A 23,587-nucleotide genomic window follows, 5' to 3' on the forward strand; every position below is an offset into this window, starting at 1 on the left:
ATTTTTTTTTTATCCAGCTATAATCACCCAAAGACTTCCATCACCTATCTTTATCACAGAAATTTTAATTAGCCATCTGCTCTATCCCTTCTGTCAGCAGTAGCAGCTTTTTCATAATTTTTTTTGCTTTCTTCTCAGGAAATTAAAGTTAGCCAAAGAGAATGCTTTTTCAAAAAATATTTAAGCATTCACTGAATAGTCCCAAAACCTAAAACAGATTATCCAGCTCAGGAAAGTGTTGTTAATTTTAGACACTATAGGATATTTCAAGATAAATTTATCTTGAAGTATTTTCCACTTCAAAGCAGAAAGACCACTCCCAAGAAACAAAAGTATTGTCTGAAAACAACCAAAAATACACTACAGCTTAGTATACTCCCACCAAAAATACATCAAACCCAAACTCCACATTAATCATAAGACTAGAATAAAATCAATAAACTTAAATAGCTGCTTCAGAAGATAAAAACTCAATCAACCAACAAGTCAAAACTACAGTCACTAAGAAGAATATAACAAAATGCCAGCAAATTCAAACACAAATTCAAAAGGTTCAGACACATCCTCTGACAAACCTTCTACCTCAAATCAAAGCAAACACCCATAAAAAGATGAAACAAGCTGAGATACCACTTGATCCTGAGACTGAAGCCTACCACTCTCACCCAAATATCTTCCAAATAAATTGGTTATTCCAGCATAAGCTTAAACTTTCAGAAAGCACCTCTGCCAATTTCCAAAAAAGCTCCAAAGATACTTAGCCTGTTGGTGCCAGCTCTTTTGAGCATACCACAGCCAAGCAAGAACCCCAAGAAACCACAAATGACAACTCCAATGACTCTCCTGATGTATAAGTCAATTATTTATTTTCAAGTTTTTATTATAACTCTGTAATTGATAAATTGCAGATATTCATGCATAACATGTTATTTACTAATAAAATATATTCTTTCAATTTAGCCTCACAGCTTGAGCACTAAGTGGGTAAAACATTCAGCACTTTGCTACAAAAAGTAGATTTTTCTCAGGCCACTCCTGTTTTTCCATCACAGCAAAATTCTTAGATAATGGATTTCTATCTCCTTCCAGTTCTTTTGGATTCTATGATTATTTTCATTTTATTTAATCCTATTTAATTTTTCAGGTTTTATTTTATTTTATTTATTTTATCCACTTACTTTCTAGAATATAATAATAAGATTGCTAAATTACCTCCACACAGGATTGATCAATGGTTGGTTTGAATCTTTTCAGCTCCCTCTGCATCTTGCATCTAATTGAGCCTAAGTTCACTTCAAGCTGAAGTTAATGTTTTTCTTTCTTTCTTTCTTTCTTTCTTTTTTTTTTTTTAGCTACAAGTGAGGTGAAACTGAATTCTTAAATTTTTCATTGCCTTTGATTCCTTGTAACCTAAACTTATACCAAACAATGATGCCTAAGGTTTAGGCATGAAGAAATTTTAACCATTCCATTCTCAAAAACAGAGGTTGAGTACATTATACCAATTTTATATCTTCACTACATTATTGCCATCAAGGCAGCCATGTATGATCATGTTATATCTCATGTCAGTACATTTTGATAATAACCTTGTAGCATAGATTCCACTGCAAGAAAACTCCATCATAAGATGTCACTCCCAACAACACTCCACACTGTTGCTTTTCACAGTCTATTTAGTGCAGGCAAAGAACTATTTCTTATTTTCTCTACTCTAGCTGTAGTAAAATCATCAATATACAATAAAATGAAAAGCAGAAAAATATGAAATAAATTAAATAATACTATGTTAATCTCTGTACTAAACAAATTGTATACAATCATAGTAATTATTCTCATCAAAATAAATTAAATAATACTATGTTAATCTCTGTACTAAACAAATTGTATACAATCATAGTAATTATTCTCATCAAAATATATACATTACACCACAAACCCATTAAATGTTTCCCCATACAGCTAATGTAAATAACAAAGTCATGCTACACATATTTAATATATGAAATAAATTAAATAATACTATGTTAATCTCTGTACTAAACAAATTGTATACAATCATAGTAATTATTCTCATCAAAATAAATACATTACACCACAAACCCATTAAATGTTTCTCCATACAGCTAATGTAAATAACAAAGTCATGCTACACATATTTAATATATGAAATAAATTAAATAATACTATGTTAATCTCTGTACTAAACAAATTGTATACAATCATAGTAATTATTCTCATCAAAAATATATACATTACACCACAAACCCATTAAATGTTTCCCCATACAGCTAATGTAAATAACAAAGTCATGCTACACATATTTAATATATGAAATAAATTAAATAATACTATGTTAATCTCTGTACTAAACAAATTGTATACAATCATAGTAATTATTCTCATCAAAATATATACATTACACCACAAACCCATTAAATGTTTCCCCATACAGCTAATGTAAATAACAAAGTCATGCTACACATATTTAATCTTCATAAACGAGTCAAGTATAAGTGTTATCCCTGTCTTGGAAAATGTAAATTAATAAATTTAAATACATCTTTATAATCTTTAGCACATGATTACCCCCCAAAAGTGATTAATCTTCAGTGACATGACACTAACTACAAAACTGCTAAAGAAGGCAAAAGGTAGTTTTGATATATGCTATTCCTCAGCAACTTTATATGGTTTTCATGTGATTTACTAACCTGTATATTCAAAATCATTTTAATATAATGTACTCAACCCTCTGTCATACAGTTTGTAATTATTAGGTCTAAAAAATACAAAAAAAAACACACCCTATCAGAAATCTAAACAAAAAATTTCAAACAACTGTCTCATGGAAATCAAGAGTCCATATAAACTAAGATATTTAAATTACATTTATGTGACTAAAAATATCTATATTACTGATGATAGTTTTGAAAACAGATTGTCTTTTGTTATAATGTGTGTGTGTGTGTGTGTGTGTGTGTGTGCATGCATGCAAATTCTTCCTTATAAGCATTAGCCTCCAAATCCTTGCTTGCAAAGTTCAATGTATCAGGTCATCCCTTAAGTAATGTCTGATTTTAGGTTCAGAAAAAGAGAAAGGGTTTCAAATGCTTTTAATGTTATTTAATCAGTAATGTATGTTCCATTGTTATTAATTACTTCCTGTCAATGATTCACAAGCTTCTGAATACCACTTCTATAAAATTCTTGGGGTTTGAAGGAAAAGTATGTATAGAAGGTAGTTTTGATCAGATGGGGCAAGGTCTAGAGAAAAAGGAGGATGTGGAAGTTTTTCCCAGTCTAGCTCTTCAATCTTTGCAGATGTCATCCTTGCTGTATGGGACTGTGCATTATCTTGGTGTAACACAACACCTTTACAAATGATCCAAGCAGGCCTCTTTTCTTTCAGTGCAATGTTCAAGTTCTCTAACTGTTGAGAATGGAAGTCTGATGTAATCATTACCTTGAGTGGCAGCAACTCAAAGTGGATCGCACCAAAAATATCCCAATAAATGCTTAACAAAACTTTCCATATATATATGCAAAAACGGCTCGTTTGAGTTGAGAAAATATTTTACATAGAAGAGTGAACAATGTTTCGACTTTCTTTGGTCATCATAAAACGAGCCGTTTTTGCATATATATTTCTCTACAAGTGGGTTTTCTCAACATCACTGATTAAAACTTTCCAAGGGTAAAGGTCCATTTTGGCCAGTTTACCTGCACTGAGCCAGTCTCCAGTGCTTAACACTTTTTATAAAACATCCCTTTTTCAACTCCAGTCACTAACCTGTCCAAAGACGATGAGTTACATTCATAAGAGTGTAGAGAAGTGCAAATGTCCACTCTTGCTCTCAGATTGGATTCTGTCAAATCATGGAGGACCCATTTTCCAAGTTTTGACACCTTTCCAAACTGTTGAATGGGTTGAATTAAGCTTCTGTGCTAGTTCTTCAACTGTTAAAGCACAATCTTCATGAAGTGCAGCCAGCAGCAAGTAATCATTAAACTCAACAGGAAGACCTGAATGTGGCACATCATTTAAGCTGTGGTCACCTGATCTGAACTTCTGAAACAACCTTCAACACATATCTTTCATTGAGAAACTCTGCACCATAAACGCTTTGAATGTTTCACGTAGTTTCTCCTGCACTGTTGCCTTTTTTAAACTCGTAAAGCATTATATGCCTAATATGCTCCTCAGACACACCCATTTTCATATGGGCTTATTTGATTAATTATTTGAAAAATTGGAGTTGGATTAGTTTCTTTTATTTGTCTGGACATCCTACTTCATAATTTAGTCATTAAAGATTTCTACAAAGACAGAAGTGATGACACACTTTCTCTATTAAAATTTCAGACGTTACTTATGGGATGACCTGATAGATACAAGCAAACTAATTCAAAATATCATTTTATTCTGCACAGAGATCCAACAAGATTTTTTCCCCACATTAATTCTATGCTAATTATAAGTAACAATGAAGATTAAAACTTGATGACAATATTATAAATAGGGAAGGAAGTATACAGTAAAGTAAGTAAGACAAAAAATGCATGCTGTGAAGCATAGATAGTTAAAAAGGTTGAGGCATTTATATTTTAACAGTTGAACTATGAATACTAAACTAATGTGCATACAGGTTATAATACTACAAAGAATAACTAAAAATAAACGAGTTTTAAATGTACAAAAAAGTGGAAACATAAATCTAGTAATTACAAAACAAAAAAGCTTGCCCAAGTGCTTTCTATCACCTTAAAACCAACTCTAAAAATCCCTTAATAAAAGGCTATTTCTAAGTTAATTGCAGACACACTTAGGACTGATAATAATAAGAACAATGGAAGATAAATAACAGGTGAATATAAACTTTTTTTTATTAATCTTCATATTTGGTACAACAGAAACTTGGTGGAAGTGACTAAGTTCAGCAAACAGCTAATATTTTGTGTATCCAACTTTTGCTTTAATAAATGCAAATAGTCTTTCAAGCATTGTTGCAACAACAATAAAATATAATCTTGTCTTAACAGTTTTGCACAGTACTGAATTTGGATCAAACATAAATGAGCAAGATAGATCAAACAACCCCTTACATTCTTATTTATCACTCCTGATCCACTCTATAACTGAAATTATCCTTTGTTGTTTAGACTTTGCTGAACTGATTGGTGGAGGTCACTGTGCTTGCTCATTAATTCTTTTTCCTGAGTTCTAACTTGTACTTTTTCCAGAGGTATTTTATAAACTTGCTTAGAACTTTGAATGATTTACTTACATAGCTTTGCAGAGAATAATTTGGTATACCACTTATCTTTCATTTGTTGATTACAAAGGATTCTTTTGTCAATATGTCTGATATGCAAGACTATTTAGTGTATTATCATCTCCTAAATACATTTCATGTTTGTTTTCAATAACACTTTATATTTTAGTAATGTTCTAAACTCTACAAGAGGTCTGTCGCTTGACCAATCTACATGAACATCATTAAAAAAAAAGGAAATAAATATATATCATGTTTTTTTTGTGCTCAAATAGCAACATTTTAACAAGAAAATACAAATGTTTAGTCTAAATAGCTTAAGTCTCATAATGCTATATATATATATTATTTTTTATTATATTGACCATCCAATCATGCCTAGCTAACATTACATAACTTGCATTCACACGTTGCATGTGCATTAATGATATACGTCCAGTAAAATAAAACTGACCTTTAGACTTCTTTGTCTTATTTGTGTTTTAGTGGACTAGTATTTTGTAGTATACAGTCACATTCAATTATTATATATTATATATGAATAAAAATTATTACTATTTAGAAATAAATTATTAAACTTATTTTTCTTAAAATATAGGACAATAAATCAAGAAGTAAAACAAACAATTATCTCATCTCACTACAACCTTTAACTCTGTCAATGCTGGGCATTGGTTGCTGAGTCTTAAAATTTTGCATGTAGAAAATACCAAACAAAATATTTTGAGGTTTAATATATATATACACACACACACACACACACACAAATGAATAAACAAAAAATGATACTGATACTACAGAATTCCATTATAATTTATTAAGCTTAGTAACTAAAATGCATTAAATTTTTTTTTTTAAATATGAAACTTTGAGCAGACTAAAGATACAACCAATTGCCTTGAAATCTTTGTTTGAAATAACATGACAGCTTTTTCACAGATTAAAATGGCTGAGTAAACCACTTTGGGGACATTCTAAGCTATTGATTGGTTATTCAAATGTCATATATTGAAGTAATTGTATATAAGGAACTGTTTCCAAAAGTGGTAAGAGGTGAATGGGGCCACTGTGTTTCATTCAGTACATATGCCATATCTCAGCAAAATAAGAAGATACAAGGTCTTATTTTATATTCTGACTTGATAATATTAGTAATTTGAGTTCCTCATTTGCAAAAAAACACTATCGACTTATCATTTTGACATCACAAACATGTAATTCTTAAACAGTGCTGCATTCAATATACCAAGATTCACTAAAATCTAAATTTGAATGTGTTCTTTTAATATTTACTTTTAAAGTAAGATATTTACTCATATATAATATTAAATTATAATTATAATTTACAATTTGATTCCAAACTTACTGACTTAAATTCATAGAACAGTAATTCAAAAAATTTTGGATGGAAATCACAAATGTGAAATGGTTCATTGAGTATGGTTCCATTATAGCATTACGTAGTTTATAAAAGTTCAAGATCTATCTGTGTCTCTCTGTCTCTCTCTCTTTCTCTGTGTGTGTGTGTGTGAATATTGAGTACAAATTAAGTAAAGAAAAGTAAAGACAATTAGACAGATTTAGACTGAGTGATTGGCAGTTTAGCCATAATGGACAATATTTTAAAGTGAGTTTCACAGTCCAGCAGAGATATGAAGAAGATTCCATCTTATCAAAATAAGTTCTAAATTAACTGAACCCATCTATGTTGACTTTAACAAAAAAGGAGACAATTATTTAAAGTCTGAAATACAACTGTCGTAACTCATGGAGTAGCGTAAGTGAATCTACTGCAGATTGTACAGGAAGAAACAGTAGAGAAAAATATTTCTTATCAGTTGGCTTCTAAAGTAATAGAATCAGCATGTGTGGACTTTTGACACAAAAAGAGAATTATTTAGTTTTAGATACAACTTTGATATCCTGTAGTGCAAAGATTTTGGTTTTTTGGTTTTTTTACAAATGTTTGATTTGTTTTGAATATATTACTTTAAAACAAGTGGATTGTGCTATCTCTTTATTGTTCACATTTTTGTGAACATGCCACAAACACCTATTTTAAAAAATCAAAGCCCATGTGTACAAAATCCTGACATTTGGTGAGCCAGCGAGGATTATACAATAGTAAATGATGATAGAGGAAGACATTAATGATAGTGGAAATATGTAAACCTACATACAGAAAATATTAGTGATGTTGAAAATTGTGTAGATTACAATTATGTTCTATAACCATATCATCAAATTTTAATAAATGGATAAATATTGGGTTAAAAGACAGTGAACTACAAAAGTATGTTAAAAACAACATGAACTAGAGAAAGAAGAGCAGAAACAGAAGAAAAAATGGAAGAGACAGAGAAGGGAGAAAGAAAGACTAAAGGAAGAAAAGAAGAAAGAATTGAAAGAGAGAGAGAAAGAATAAGAGCACACACTGAGAATGCCAAGCTCACCCAACAGAAAGAAGGACCTAAATCTGTAAAAAATAAAAAACATGGATGTTTTCATGGAGAAATATAAAATCTTCGTCCAAAGTCAAAACTGGAACAAAGGTGCCTGAGCAGTCTGTTTCAGTCCATAGGAAAAGGCCTACAAATGTACACAGACATGATGTCAGAAAATGCCAGGAACTGTGACAAATTAAGTGGCCTTGGTTAAATGATACAAACTTATGAAAGAAAGTTTTCTTTAAGTTTAATTAAGTAAAGACAAACCTGTATTTATATTTGTGGTATGTCTATGGTGATACTTTTCCAGATGAACTGACATGACTAAATGTGACAACAGTTTTGATGGACTGACAGGTCTTCTAGCATGTGAAGATTTCATGATCAAATGCTCAACTAACAGGTTACTTTTCCTTAAAAAGAAGAGTGACAGAGAGAGAACCAAAAGAGGTGGACGAGATAACAAAGCTGACAAAACATTTGAGAGAAGCCCATGAAGATAGAACAAGCAAGTTTAAAACTATCCACTTAAAATCACAACCAGTGGAGGCTGACAGAAGCAGGAATATATGAAAAATGACAGAATGTCAACAGACAAATGAAAAAAAAGAGATGCTATACTTATTATAAAATAGGGTACGTTGTAAAGGAGTGTAATTCCATCATCAACAAGCAACAGCAGAAATATTAACATAAAGAAGCTGAAGTTACTTACAGATGTAGTGTTGACAAGAAACAAGAAAAGAGTGATTGTCACTATGAATGCTGCTGCCAGAAGAAACAGAATTAATGAAAAACACAAAATATACCACAAGATTGAAGTGCCATTTCCAAGAGTGATCAGAGCACGATTAATGGTTGGCTCATGTTAGCAAATGGAACAGCTGGAGCTGTTATAGATATTAAGAGGTGCCAACAAATTACAATATGCCAATAGGTGAAGGTTATGCCAGAGACAAGGAAGTCCTATGTGACACTGTGTGCAGTAGCGAGAACCAGTCTTATATCTGAAGGCCAGTTGACAAGTAAGGTATGCCTGTGTAAACTAATTGATGTTACAGCAGAAAGTTTCCTAATAACAAAAATTAAGGTTTACACTCCATAGTAAGTAGAAGTTGAGGCTATGTGTATCAAGAAAACAATATAGGACTTCATGGTTGAAAACATACCATGCAGTTGAAATCTGAAGAAACTAAACAGAAAGAAGACTAATGTGGCATCTCCAATCACCACTACAGTAAAAGAAGGAAAATAAAGCAAGATACAAAGCCTCTTAATTAAAGTCTTGAAAAGTAATATCTCAAATGGATTTTTATAGGAGCTAAAGAAAGTGCAGAAGAATGACCCTTCGACACAGATATTTTGGGACAGTGCCCAAAAAAAAGTGGAGTACAAGAAAAAACAGAGAGGAGAAAAAGGCTTAGGAAACTGAACCAGACTTATGAAAGCAGTTCTACTGGTGAAGCTAAGTACAAAGGCAATAGGAAGTAATTATTTAACATGAAGGTTAAGGATTGCATTTCAAGGTCAAACAGAAGGTCTTAATTCTGCTACCCATAACCAGCAACATATTCCCTGGCAGTACAAAGGACCTTTCACTGTACAGGAATTGGTCAACAGAATGCACTATAAAGTAGAAGTGGATGGGAAAATCAAGGTATACCATACTAAACTGTTGAAAAAGTTGTCTGATTGGAAAGAAGGCCTAACACATGTAGCAATGGAATTACAGAGAGACATGGCAGGTGTGGCTGTCATAGAAGCTGAAGACAATGACTTTGTTATAGGCCTAAGAAATACAAGAACATCAACATAAGTGAAGAACTGACTCACAAGAAGAAGAAAGAAGTACAAGATCTACTGCACCAGATGTTAGAAAAACAAGTTGGTTCAAGAAATCTTGATAGAAATGAATAAAAACCCTACAATCCACTGGTATACCTTTCAAAAGTGCTGAGATTATAGGATTTTTATTCATTTCTATGCCAGTATAAAGACAAGAAAGACAGATCTCAGGTAACATACAATCAAAATGAAGACAAGGGATTCTGCCTAAATGAAGTCCTACAGGAGTACCCTATATGTGGAGAGACCATCAAAGGAATTGTAAACGTTGTAAACTAATGAGAAGACTTAGTATAAGAACTAAGTATAGTTTTGTATATTTTTCTTGGAGAGAGGCTTTTGTTCAATATAAAAGACTATTAGCATAAGCATTACTATGCAGTTCATATTGTGACTTAGTATTTTTCATGACAAGAGTGTTGGGGTTGATTGTTCTGAAAGCTTTAGCTGTGACTAATTTTGTTTCATAACTCTTTACAAGTCATATGCTGAGTAAATTTCATTTCATAATTCTTTACAAGTCATATGCTGAGTATGCGATTAGACTGTTATACTATACTTTGCTGATATTATTAACATCACATATTCCATTTTTTGATGTTTTTCTTGTCATATTAAGTTCTTATTGTTCCACTATAGCATCACATAGATTACAGAATATTCAAGGCCTCAGTCAAAAAGGTAATATACATATATAGAGGTGACTAGCAAGCATATGTTCAGTAAATTAGAAAAAAGGAAAGTCTAGCAAGAAATAATTAGATCTAAAGTGAGTGATTGGGAGTTGCTATAGCCATGATGTACAATTTATAAAGTTAGAAGTTTAGTCAGAGAATGTAAAGTTCACTCACACACAAAAAAAAAGTGAAGTTAGGTGTTGTGCAAGTGATTATCCTTAATGAGTGATTTTTGTTGTGTGTTTCACAGCTGTGTCATAATAATAGCAATAAGAAATGTAATTTGTTTTGTCAGTTGGGTTCTAGCATAACTTGTATGGTTTGTGTGGACTTTTGGCAAAAAAAAAAGAATTATTCAAAGTTCCGGCAACAACTATGAAAACAACAAAAGTACATCAGAAAATGTTAAGTTAGCTAAAGTGAAGTTAGACTGTGTGATTGTTAGTTTAGTCATAATAGGAAATATTTTACAGTCAATTTCACAGTTTAACACAAATAAGGAGAATAATTTTTCTTCTCAAAGGGTGTTCTAAAGTAACTTAACCCATCTGTATGGACTTTGATAAAGGAGACAACCATTTACAGTTTGAGATGCAACTGTGATAGCCCTAGGAGTAGTGAGCAAGTTCAATCACAGAATGTACAGAAAGAAACCAAGTAAAGAAAAATAATTAATCTTGTCAACAGGATTCTAAAGTAACTGAATCAGCCTATGTGAGCTTTTAACAGGAGAAAAAAACTATCTAGAGTTTAAGATACAACTGGGATATCCTAAAGCATAAAGAATTTTTTGTAAATATATTTGACTTGTTTTGAATATATTATTTTAAAACAAGTATATTGTATACTATCTGTTTATTGTTTGAATTTGTCACCAACAAGTCACAAATGCCTATTGTAAAGTAGCACATATAAACACATTACTTCCCTTATTCTAATAGCAGTTATAAAGAACTGTCCATGAATATCTGTTTTCCATATTCACTGATCATACAACCTACTTAAATAAAATCTTTCTTTATACCATTGCCAACATAATTTATTTTTCATAAATTTACCAATCAGGTCCATATTATCCATATTTAAAAAAAAATGGTAATGAAACACACACATTCATTACACAGTCAATGGTAATGCAGGTATAAAAGAAAGGAATGAATGAAAAACAGCAGAAATTATGTTTGATACCTAATGGCACATTATAGAACTACAGAAAACTGTTTCATGTGGTTTATATGTATAGTAATAAAAGAAATGTTCTACCAAGTTTTACAGTTCCCCCAACATTTCTAAGAAAAAAATTATTAATAAAACAGAAAACTCCGACTTCTGTAAAAAAAAAGTTCACCTTTTTGGGCTTTCATCTCTATTACCCACACCATTCTGTCCAGGACGCTGAAACTGTCTGTATCTTGCATTAGGGCCAGTTATGTCACCACTGGTCTCCCATTCACCCGAGTCCAAAATTTTTGAACGTCTATTCTCATTCAGTGAAGCATATAGGGCTTTTTTAAGGTCTTTCTCTTCCTTCCAAAGCAACCCATTGTTGTAATCCTGAAATATACAGAACAGAAGAGAAGTGTTAAAAATGTATAATGTTCATTTATTTACATAATATGATATGCTTTAAGCACACAATTTATCAGCCACATAAAATGATATGCTTGATTTAAATAAAGTTAATCTTGAAGAATTGTGAGGAGAGATAATGGTTGCCACTTACTTTGTCTACACATAATAATGCACATTATAACTTTAAAAATCATAGAAGCGTAGTTCATTAAAAATTATATATTTGATATAAAGATATCACAATTATATTTTTTTTTAAGTTGCACCTGGGCACAGTTATTAACATTTGTAAGTACCACAAGAGATTTGTAGGAGTCAAAAAATTCTAAATGTCTATTAACTCCCAGGTATTTTTCTTTTCAAATATAGGAAAGTTTACAACAACTACCCAACATTATTGCAACCAACTTCATTTTTTATTACCATTACCACTTTCATGATCTTTCTTTTCTTTGTTTTTTATTTCATATCTGCAAAGCATAATACCACAACAGCTGCTTACTGAAAGAAAAAAAAATCAATGATAAATTTCATAAAAGTGAACATATATTTCTAATTGATACTTTCCTCCTCCTCTCACATAAATGGTTATTCTCATTCAGTGCTGCTCTATATGCATAAATCGTTTTTTTGTACGTTACAAGCTTTGTGCTCCCATGTTTCTTAAAATGGTTCATCTGCATGTCATGTGTAAATCATTCTGCAACAACCCTCCACCTATAAGAATGCAAAACACTTTCCTGATGCATGTGACTTCCTCTATTCAATTTTATCAAACTATCACTTTCGAATTTTGGAAGAAGATGGAAGCACCAGTTTTCAGTAAGAAGAAAGAATGAGAAGTGTGAAAGAAGGTAAGTACCTATTGGAAATATATTTTCAGCATGGGAAAGTTATAACTCTGTAAACAGTACCTTACCTCATCTCACATAAACAGCTAGAATCCCCTACCTAACAGGTGAAAATACAGACATGAAGGAAAAGCAAATAAGCATTCCTCCAAAATGCCAAAAGATCATCCTAAAAGAGTAAATCCTCACAGTAGAGGATCATACATGAGAGACCATATCACATCCATACCAGATATAATCTTCACCTAGTGTGGAATGAAGTGTTGCAGAAATGGGCAGAAGAATGGGAGGAACACATCCATACAAGGAGAACAATGTTGGAACAGAGATCTAAACCTGCATCTAACAAATCTCAACCCATAAAGTACTAAAATATATGCTCCTAGATGTAGAATGGCTAGAGCATGATGGACCATACATAGCAAGTCAACTTCATCCAAAACCTCGCCACCAGGAACCAACATCCATGTGAGGGTACAATAAGGATCATATCATTGGTAAGTCAACTACAACCCAAATCCCAGCCATCAGGTGGGGGTAGGAAACAAGATCATACCATCTTCATCTCAAATCCAGCAGAATGGAGGAAATCTCATGCCCATACCTCCATTAATTGGGCAAATTATTTTAATTTAATAAATTGTTTGAACAATTCAGTCATTGACATTCAGTCAATCAGCATAAGAAAGAGGTTTTGATAATGAAAACTTTTCAAAACCATCCAACAGGACCTATTCCCAATGTAATAACATCCTTGGGATAATGAAGAGGAAGAACCATATTAACATAGAAGTTCAACCACCATGACCCACAACCTGAGTGAAGGGAACAGTAAAATGATTGAGTGAAGCACAGAGTCATCTGTAAGACATGTGAGAACTTAAGATGATTTGTTCAGCTCTAAATAAAAAACACAGCCACTGAGAACCTAACATCCATGGAAATGTAGGGTGAAGGATCTTAGTTGAAGAAATAAACTGTATTTTGACAGCTCACTCCAAAGATACACCATCCCGCACAGAGATGGAGCATCATATTGAAAAAATTTTCTCATCTAAACCAACAGAACATCACTACCCTATTTTCAACTGAATGACTGTAGCATTATTTGGGTCTTATATCAATATCAGGCGGACGTCTTCATGGTCCACCATCCCAGTGGCTTAGAACTGGGAAGTGATAAAGACTCCCATACTCCACTGGAACAAAACAGGGACAAAATGCATTGAAGAGTCCAGAGCAAGTGTAAACACCAGTGACAGTGCAACAGGTAGCCACAAAAACTTATTTTGAAAAACAAACCATAACTGATTTATTCAACTGAAGGCATGTCAGGGATGGGCTGCTATACTCTTCTGCTTTATCCATGAGGTCCAAGGGTGAGTACAATCTAGAACAGTCATGTTAATGAAGCAAATATGTTTTGAGGGAAACCTAGAGGAAATTTTGTGGAAACATCCCATCTCAATAGTAAGCATTTTATGATCATGGAAATTAGAAATATGCAGTCAACCTAACCTGACAGTGTAGATTTGACTATAAGTAGCACACTTGGTCAGGCACCACTTGTTATAAAGCAGGATCCATACAGTAAAAAAAAAACAGAAAATGGGAAAAGTCCCTGAAAAAGATATATATATATATATATCTATATAAGATAACCAGTTACAGTCTCACCAAAATCTAAAGAATGGCTACAGGTAGAAGATAACCTGAAGATGAAGACACAGCAATCCAATGGAGATGGTGAGATATGAACATATGCAAGTCAGTCCACATGCCCAGTTAAAGAATATCTTTCAAGAGTTAACAGGAATGAGACACCAGAGAAAAGGTAAGGCACCTAGCCTCATGAGAAGACACCTGGAACAAAGACAAGAAGTGCAAGCCAATCAAATTACAAGCTGAATCATAATTGTCAGGATGGAAGGAGGAAGGTCACAAACAGGATATGTCTGCCAAGGGATTAAGAGGTGAGGATCAGCACTGCAGGAGAAAGCCAAGTGGGCAACACAACAATGAAGAACATGAACAGAACATAACAGCCTACCCAGAAATGAGTGATGTCAAAGGTGGGAAATGAAAAGAGGAGGAACTGGCAAAAAGAAGAATTTACCCTCCTGAACTGCTGAAGTTATAAGGAAGGAAAGATTGATCCAGATAAAGGAGAATATATATTGAATGATAAAGTATGTGAAATGTAAATGGCAAATAAATCTGATTTATGCTGTCCACAGGCTAATAGGATGAGTAAATAAATATTAAGGGATAAGTGAAAAATTGAGAACAAAAACAGATGTTCAAATGGATAACAAAGTATAACAGTAAAGAACCATATTAATATTCCAATCTGAAGGGACTGCATGCCAAGCTGGATGATTGATTTGAAAGGAACACAACAATAAAGGAGTGAGGGAGAGGTAAAAAAACTTTATGATATCTAGTAAAGAGTGAGATAAGACAGCCTGATAACCCTCTATCAGGAGACAGAAGACCTCTGGACTGAGGAATAGTGGGTTGAGTAGGGAAAAAAAAAACGTTGACCCAAAGACCAATGGCAGAAATTATTCCACTTATGATTGATAAACATCCCTAGAGTGTGGGTGAAAAAAACAAGCTAAAAATGAAGTGATCCAATACGATAAAAACCAAGCATGAAGAGAGAGGATGTGAAGGGCTGGAAGAAATGCTAGTGATCAAGGTTGGAATAGAAGGAATGGAGTCAAATGGAAAAGGTAATACAGGAGCAGATGAGAGCTAGAACAGCAGCAGAAATCAAGGTTGTGCTTTCCAGCACAGAGCAATAAGGACTCAACACAGTGGCATGGATGATCAAAATCACAATGTGAAGAAGATGGACAGGAGGATAAACATTGGTCCAGTCTTGACTGAATGCATTGACATCCAGATCAAGAGGATGAAGAACCAGAGACTAACCAGAAGCAAACTGGCATTGAGGAATGAGGTGAGCATCCAAATGAGGAGTATCCCAATAAAGTCATAGTCACTCTGTCAGATAAACTTTCTTGGGGTGAGAAGAATGATCTACAACAAGACTGAAGGTGCCTAAAACATGGCATGAGAGAATTTGAATACAGAGTGTATGGACCTAAAAAAGGAAATCTAATGTTAAACCACCACAAATAAAACAAGAACAGGTGCTGTCTTTGTGATTGATAAAAGCCACCAATGTTGAATTATCCAAATGAATCATGACCAGATGATTTCTGACAAGATTAAGAAAATCATCCAAAGCACAACATACAGCCAGAAGCTCCAGGATATTGATTTGGTATGATCTTTCAGACAGAGACCACTGATCTGAAGTTTCCTGCTGATTAACTCATGCCCCCCCCCAAGCTCTAAAAAGAAGGATCCATGAAAATATGCAAATTCATACAAAGGAGAGGAAGCAGAACACCTGATGATGTGTGAGCCTTGTCCAACCACCAATGCAGGTCACCTACAAGGGAAGGAGGAAAGGAAATAGGAGCCTCCAATGGATCTCATGCAAAATTCTATTACTAGTACAAAGCCCAATGAAGAGACCTCATATACACTCAACCCTAGGAAATAAGGGCTTCCATGAAAGAACACATTTTTAAAAGTGATAGAACCTTGTGAGCTGTAAGAGAGGAAGCAGTAATGGTGTGGAGAAATGAAAGCTCCATCAAATGAGACACTGCACAGGTATAAGGAATAACTTCTCCAATTTGATTAACCATACCAGGAGAAGCAAATGAGTGTGATGGCATACTCCTGTTTGGAATAAGCTAACATCAGCCAGTCACCCATGTAATAATGGAAGCATTAAATCCGAGCATGCAAATATCAGAAAAAAACGTTGATCACCTGATAAAAAACATACAGAGCCAAAGCAAGGCCAATGAACAGGGTACAAAATTGATAAATTACTCCATAATGAATAAACCAAAGGCAGCACCTTGACTGACAAGATATTTGGACTTGCAAGTAAGAATTCACTACTTCTGCCTTTGTCATCCACAAACCCAAAGAAAAGTATACCTGAGGTTGAGAAAATAATTCCATGGTAAATTGGGGTAGAACCAAAACATAGAAAACTGATCAGAAAACTGACATGTCTGGGCTCTAAATAAGACAAATCACCAAAGAAGAAAGAGCAGATTGTTGTCAAACCAGCTCATCACAGGATTCTTGTATATTTAAAAACACCTGGTATGGATAGAGAAAGCACTAGTAGAGGAGCGAACAATGTTTCAACCTTACCTCGGTCATCATCAGGCTCACAAAAAAAGAAAGGGTTACTGACTGGTAGCTGACCTCATGTTTAAAGGCAGTTGTGCGATTGAGTGAAGGAATGTAGAGGGTGTCCTTAGATGTTGGATATATTTATTAATATAGGTATAAAGGTGTTCCTTTGTATTGGTTCATTTTGGGCTTGAGTTGTTGTATAAGTAAGGCTTCTTCAATTTTGGGTTTGTTTGGGTTTGTTTCTTTATTTAGTATTTGGGTGTTTTCTATGGTTATGTTGCATTCATTTGATTTGCAGTGTTCGAAAACGTGTGAAGGTGGCTTTTTGTGTTCTTTGAACCTGGTTTCCCTTTTTCTAGTTGTTTCTCCAATAAGGAAGTCGTGGCAGTTGTTACATTGTATTTTATAGATAATGTTGGTGCTATGTTTGTCAGTGTAGTTTTTACATGGTATAGACCTAAGGTTTGTGCCTTGGTTTTGAATAAATTTGGTATTAACTGGAATGTTATATTTTGTTGCTAGTTTTTGTCAAATGTTGCTTATTTTTCTGCTGATGTTGGGAATGTATGGTACGCAGCCATATGTGGTTTCGTGATTTTTAATTCATGGGGTATATTTACTTTTCTTAGTTGATTTTGCTTTTTGTCTAGGTGCGTACATTTTATGTTTTCTACACTTTGTGAAGGAAACTTGTTGATGTTGATGAAGTATTGTTTTATTTTGTCTAATTCATAGTTAATTTTATCTGGTGAGCATAGTTTTATGACTGTGTTTATTTGGATTCTTAGTATGTTAAGTTTTTGTTTTGTTTCATGTGCTGAGTCCTAAGGAATGTATAGTCTAGTATGGGTGATTTTTCAGTGAATTTCTGTTTTAAACTGTATATTAGTTCTTGTAATTTTGAGATTATGAAATGATATTTGATTGCTTTCTTTCTGTTCACATGTGAAGTTAATGTTGGGATATGTAAAATTAAGTGTGTGTTCTGTAGATGTGAATCCCGCAATCATATGATATACATATCTGTACCAATATAGTGGTGGATGTAATGCTGAGTTAATTGCTTGCCTTTCAACTTAAGTCATAAAAATATTGGCTAGAACTGGTAATGCTGGATTGCCCATGCTTAGGCCATATGTTTGTATACAGTTCTGGTTGTTGAACATGAAGTTTGTTTTCATCGTGGTGAATTCTCTGAGGGTTTCTGGGAATGTCTATTAATGGGTTAGGGTGTTGGATATAGAGTTGTAAGGCTATCTTGCAGGCTTCAGTGGTTAGGACTTCTGCAAAGAAGGATGTGACATCAAAACTGGCCATTAAGGCTTTATGATTAAGTTGATTAAGGTAAGATTTGAAATTAAAGAAGTCTTTGATGAATGAGTTGACTGATGTTACATATTTGGGGAATGCCCATGCTATGTATTTACTAAGATTGTAATTAAACGATTCATATGTGAACATTATTGGTCGTAGTGGACAATCTGGTTTATGAGGTTTGGGATATTACCAAAAACATACCACTGCAAAAAAAAAAAAAAAAAGAGGCCATATGCATGTCCCAGAGATAAGTAGACAGTAAATGAACCTGGGATGAAGTAGCATGCCTCCCTAGAAGATCCCACCATCAGAGAAATCACAAGTTTAAGAACAGATCTGAAAAAGACAAACATGCCATTGTGGAGGTAATCAGTGAGAGGCCAACCCTCAAAAGACTCTCAGGATATCTGTGAATCTCATTGGAAAGGAGGTGAATGGTAGACAAGAACTGTAGGAAAGTCAATAGGGTAAGACATTAGTGGGAAAACTGGATGTGGAATAAAGAAATAGAATGATGAGGGTCTGCCCCCACACAGGCTAAACTGATTCTGACTTTGAAAATCAAGAAACAGTTATTCAGCCTGATGGTACACACCAAGGCAGACTGATCTGAAGCTCCTGAAGGATGAGGTGTGCTGGCACTGTCAAGTTTCTCAGAAAAAAAAGTTGGGTTAACCAAGGTGAACCAGTTGATTGTAAGGTGCATGAGAGCTCAGGACTTGTGGCATGCAAAAAATGTTTGCATACAAAGGGCAGTATTAAATGAGAATAACTATTTATGCTAGCTAAGATAATGTTCCACACCAGAAATCATGATGAATAAATAATGTATATCAACTAAATGCCTTGGATCATAGTGTATATGCAATATCATTGTCTGGTAATTCATTTACAACCACTTTTTCATTCCATGCATTATGTTAATAAAGGAAATTGTGCTGCATTTGTTTTTAGCACAGAAACTAACTAATAATTTGTTCACAAAAATTTTTGTGTTTCAATAAAATGGGTGCATCCAACACAACAGAGTACTCAGCTTTACTAAATAGCTGTGGGAATTTTTTTTTTTGCTGGATGTCACTGTTTGTTGTCATTTTACTGAGCACAAGAAATACTTCTATTGAAATAAGTGTTTTTTGACAGTTGTCACATCTACAAGTAGTGTCAAAGGGGAGACACTCAATTGAAATTATTTATTCTACACTATAAAATAAACTCATAGAAAAAAACATTGTTGGATGTTGATATTGATTTGAAATTTTAGAAACTGAAAAAAAGTAATTTTCCTGTAATGTACTATTTAAAAGAAACATTATATATATATATATATATGTACTTATAAACACATTTTTTATATGATTAATAATTCATGAGATATAAAGCATGGCAGGCAGACATAGATCATTCGTTTTGTCTTGGATCTAAAAATATGCAATCTTGTAAGAAAATGCTCTGTTCAGAGTTTGATTCACTTAACTGAAACAAAATTTAGAAAGTTTCAACATCCAAAAATTATTTATTAAATCCTCATAATCAGAAGCATCTCTAGATGTAAGATCTGGAACTGAAGCCCAATGGCAAAATAATTTTGGGCATTTCAGTATGATATTATGCTTTACTGATCTGATTTTTCAAGAAAACAATGGAGGATTTAGGGTAATGTTAAATATAAGCATGGCATAGACTTTATGTACCAGTGCCTAACAATACCTCTGATCATAACAAGTATGTGTTGTAATGGACTAATGGTCACAGCAGAGAATTGTCTCTGTGTTTAAAGTATCAATGTCATAATATTGTAATGTGAGATGAGGTTTCTGCATTCAAAATAAAAAAATACTGAGTGATTAATAATTGTTAAACAAATACAAAATAAAAATAAAATGTTAAGCTTAACAATTTATATACAGATTCATTGCCAAATGAGGACAACTTGCATTCAAGTATCCTAAGTGTATAAGCATCTTACTGTATATTTTTCAACAATGTTCTATTACAACCTGAATAAAAACTTTAAAACCTGAAAAAAGTTTAAAGAAAAACTCAATTTTGCTATATTCATGTTCATTAAGTTGAAATATATTTAAGACTCACTAGACTTTTTGCCATCACATTTCTCCTGGGTCTCTGGGAAGACGGGCTATTATCTGAAGAGGCTGCTTGAGGACTGTCATTTTTTGAATCCACCTTCATAACAGTAGCCTAACATATAAATATGTATATATAATTCCTACACTCAAAATAATTTTTGTTAGATATGCTATGCTCATTAAGACAAATACAATAGATATCAGTCCTGATAAAGTCTGTAATTAAATCCCACCAGATACCCAATTTCAAACAATTTTTAGTGAGTGAAGATTACTTCCTCAACCAAACATTTTTATATTTTGTAAATAAATAACTTATTTGTATTTTACTAAAAGAACTACAGATGCACATAAATACTCAAAGAATCCAAGCCATACTAAATATAAACCTTCAAATACCTAATAAAATATGTCTGAATGTCAGTTTACAAAAATAACATTTCTATCTTGTAACCTACTAACAAATTGCCCAAGCTTACAAAAACTTTCAAAACATGAATCTTTTTTTTTCATCCTTACACACAAGAGAAAATGTGTTCATGATTTAGTATCTTAGAATTACATGAAACAACTTTTTTTTGAAATAGCTCACTTTTAAACTCTTTCAAACATGCTTATGTTCTTCTAATAGTAAAAGAAACAAAACTGCACACAATACTCTAAAAGGAAGTCACATATTTAGCAATATCATGAGAACCAAACAAATATTACAAATTTTATCAACAACTATTTTTAAATACCACCCCTCCAGAATGTCAATCTTAAAAAACTAATTTCTGTGAGAAAATCAAATGACATAAGTGAACAATGTAAAAATGCTCTATCACAAATGCTTAAATTTGTGTTTATCAAACCCCTAAACTTAATTTCTCAAATTACATTTTTTACACTTTATTGTATTCTCAGAACCCTTAAATTTTTTCCTAGTTTCAACAAAGAATAATACACCAAATGCAGAATGCCTCATCAAAACTAAAAAAAATGGCATTGTCTTCCTCTTGTTTCTTCAACCCCCTAAAAAACATATTACATAGGTTGAGTTTTATGCCTTAAAAGGAGGAGGCTGTGCAGAAAACATAACAATGCAGAGCCTGTATTGAATGCAAAAGGTGACTCAGATTAGATCTGAAATACAAGAGATAGAAGGGAGAGAAAATAGGAGTGAAGATGATGTTCCCTTTTTCACTCTGTCAACATCTTAAAGGAAATTACAATCCAGGTAAAGGAGAACATAGGTATGGAGATAACAAATATGGGAAACATCAACAGAAAATATATCAGACAACTGAAATCTGCATGCAAAGAGAAGTAAGAAGTACATCTTGAGGGAAAGGTGGTACAAAGAGCAAGAGGTAAAAGGTGCCAAGGGAAGAAGGGTAAGGCCATGGAGGACAACACTAAGATTCCAAACTGGTAGCAAAACTGGGTAGACCAAACAAATTAGGTAAATCATATGCTCAGCAACAGTCAGTTGCAAACTCTCTTTCTTAACCTGAAGATGACTTAAGGTCAAACGTTGTTCTGTACTTTATTTTAATTAAAGTTTTAATACCCATACCAGCTGTCTTGAGAATACATTTTTGCTTCAAGTGGATTTCTCGTCATCACGAAATGAAGTAAAGTGATGGGAGAGGAAAAATGTGACAAAGTGAAAAAAAAAAGATAATACACAAGGTTAACCTATAGCCCATGAGGATAGAAAGAGATAAACCATTCTCAAAAAGCCAAGTTAAAAATCAGAAAGGTGGGAATATTTGTTTGGGAAGGTGAGAGGCCATTAAGCAAACACTAAGAATGGAAAATGTGTCATTTATACTGGTAAACCATCAATGGAAATGAGAAGACCATAAGAAAAAAAAGGATGACTACCTGCATAGAGAGTCCTGTTCATCTTGCAAGGGACTGGAGAAACTCCATGTGTGAAGACAGAATGTCACTGTGGCAGGATAGAAGAGAAATTAGAAAGATTCGGGAAAGTGGAAAAGGTACAGTAAATGAACAAAGAAGGTTTAACAGTGAAAACCATAAAGGGGTGAAGAGAAGGACTTGACATGGAGTGGTTTGTATGAGAGAAATAACATGGTGATGTTAATGATACGAGGATAAGCATACAGGTAAACATTGGTCCAATCTTGACTGAAGGTATCCACCAACAAAAACTAAAGTGAATTATACAGAACCAGAAATCAGAAGAGGGGAAGTTTTGTATGGAACTGAGTGGCAAATGTATCTAGAAGGGGGAATGCTCACCCAGGAGGATAACCATCAGAATACTTGAAGAGCAGAAACCACTCCATTCATAGAACTTTAATGTGATGATATAACTGGCATACCACAAGATTCAGAGCACTTGGAATGTGACAAGTAAGAAGATGGACCTGCTGAAACTGATCCAAGAGATAATAGCAGGAAATGATCAAAAGCAAGATGCACAGCTGTGTTCTACAAGGTTGATGTGTGAAGATTTTATCATCAACCAGTTTCTCTTAATAATACACTTATACTCCCATCCTATAAGAGAAACACCTAAAAAGAGCTGCAAATCAGGATAGGAAGAATGAAGAAAAAATACCTGTTAAGTTATTAACCTCGTCAAGCCAACAAACAAAGGTGTCTTGTAGGGAAGAGGGGAGAAAGCATGGTCTAAAATATTCCAAACAAGAGTTCATTGATTGTGCAGCACCCACTAAAAGAAATATATTTGCTTGACCCTACAGGATAAGGGATTTCATGAAAGCCTAGACCAAGATTACCATTTTATTTGTAGAAACAGAACATCTGATTTCTCTCTTGAACTTTAAAATCCTTGCAATACAAAGTACAAAACTAAACTTCTGATAAAAGAAGCATACATAAAAATGCTTTCTCCATCTATAAACCTTATACATTCTTCATTTGATTTAAATCTGTGTAAAAACTAATTTACATGATATACTGTTCATTTTCTATTATTTTTTGTATTCAAATTGTTTAATGTCATCTGGACAGTATATTGCATTCTTTGTGTAATTTACATGGTGCAAATCCCTAGATTACCAAAGATGAAATTTTGTGGATCCCAAAAATCTATTAAATACTTCAGATAATTACACTGATGATGTTTCTTCCTCAAAAAAACTTCTGTAGCATTCACAAACAGATATAATTTAATATACAAAATCCTTCACTCCAACTAGATTCTTTTGCATGAAACCACAGACTACTGCTACCACTATGTTTACTATATTATGATGGGAAAAGTCCAATTTTTGCTCTATTTAATCAAACTCTCTTTATAAC

General features: G+C 33.3%; 1 protein-coding gene across 6 annotated transcripts in view; it reads right to left on the reverse strand.

The window, feature by feature from the left end:
- Jarid2 (Jumonji, AT rich interactive domain 2) overlaps positions 1-23,587 on the reverse strand; it is a 120,890-nt gene that overhangs the window by 84,819 nt on the left and 12,484 nt on the right. For all 6 annotated transcript variants that reach the window (XM_076481132.1, XM_076481130.1, XM_076481129.1 and 3 more), the window contains exons 3-4: positions 20,313-20,420; positions 11,594-11,799 (exon numbers count right to left, since the gene is read on the reverse strand). In XM_076481132.1, coding sequence (XP_076337247.1) covers positions 11,594-11,799; positions 20,313-20,411 — 305 coding nt within the window. In that variant the 5' untranslated portion in view covers positions 20,412-20,420. The remainder of the gene's footprint in view (positions 1-11,593; positions 11,800-20,312; positions 20,421-23,587) is intronic.

This window comes from Tachypleus tridentatus, chromosome 13 (genome assembly GCF_004210375.1).
Source record: "Tachypleus tridentatus isolate NWPU-2018 chromosome 13, ASM421037v1, whole genome shotgun sequence".
NCBI lineage: Eukaryota > Metazoa > Arthropoda > Merostomata > Xiphosura > Limulidae > Tachypleus > Tachypleus tridentatus.